Source organism: Eimeria mitis, genomic scaffold (assembly GCF_000499745.2).
Source record: "Eimeria mitis Houghton genomic scaffold, Emh_scaff1615, whole genome shotgun sequence".
NCBI lineage: Eukaryota > Apicomplexa > Conoidasida > Eucoccidiorida > Eimeriidae > Eimeria > Eimeria mitis.
Window position 1 is genome coordinate 5,335 of NW_013569930.1, and position 704 is coordinate 6,038.

The following is a 704-nucleotide window of genomic DNA, read 5'->3' on the forward strand; positions in this document are numbered from 1 at the left end:
TTCTTCATATTTTATTTATATTTATATTTATATTATGTATATTGATACTTATAATTATATTTATATGTATATATAATTTATATTTTATTTATATTTTATTTATTTTATTTATATTTTATTTATTTTTTATTTATTTTTTAGTGACCTTAAGAAGGTTGACGCTGTCTTCATCTGACCATTTACGGCGAGCACTTATCGGCGCGGCATCCAACTTAGAAAAAGGATTTCCCCCTGCACAGCAGCAGCAGCAGCAGCAGCAGCAGCAGCAGCAGCAGCAGCAGCAGCAGCGGGAGCAGCAGCAGCAGGAGCAGCGGGAGCAGCAGCAGCAGCAGCAGCAGCAGCAGCGGGAGCAGCAGCAGCAGCGGGAGCAGTAGGAGCAGCAGCAGCAGCAACAGCGGGGGCAGCAAAAAGAGCAGCAGCAGGAGAAGCAGCAACAGCAGCAGCAGCAGCAGCAGCGAAAGCGGCAGCAGCAGCAGCAGCAGCAGGCGGAACAAGAAACACCAGATAACAACAGCACAAAATAAAAAAAACAACAAATGAAAGAAATACAAACAAACTGCTGTTGTGTATACGCTAATAGAAAATTCATATAAAGAAAAAATACACATGTATACATAAATACATATACATGAACATGTAAATATATATATATATATATATATATATATATATATATATATATATATATATATATATATATATAT

General features: G+C 37.1%; 1 protein-coding gene across 1 annotated transcript in view; it reads right to left on the bottom strand.

Annotated features, from left to right (window-relative positions):
• EMH_0040550 (uncharacterized protein) overlaps window positions 1-179 on the bottom strand; it is a gene marked incomplete at both ends in the record, with an annotated part of 2,877 nt that extends 2,698 nt beyond the window's left edge. The window contains one exon of the mRNA XM_013495519.1: window positions 177-179. Within this exon, the coding sequence (XP_013350973.1) occupies window positions 177-179 (3 nt within the window). The remainder of the gene's footprint in view (window positions 1-176) is intronic.
• Between the last annotated feature and the right edge of the window lie 525 nt (window positions 180-704).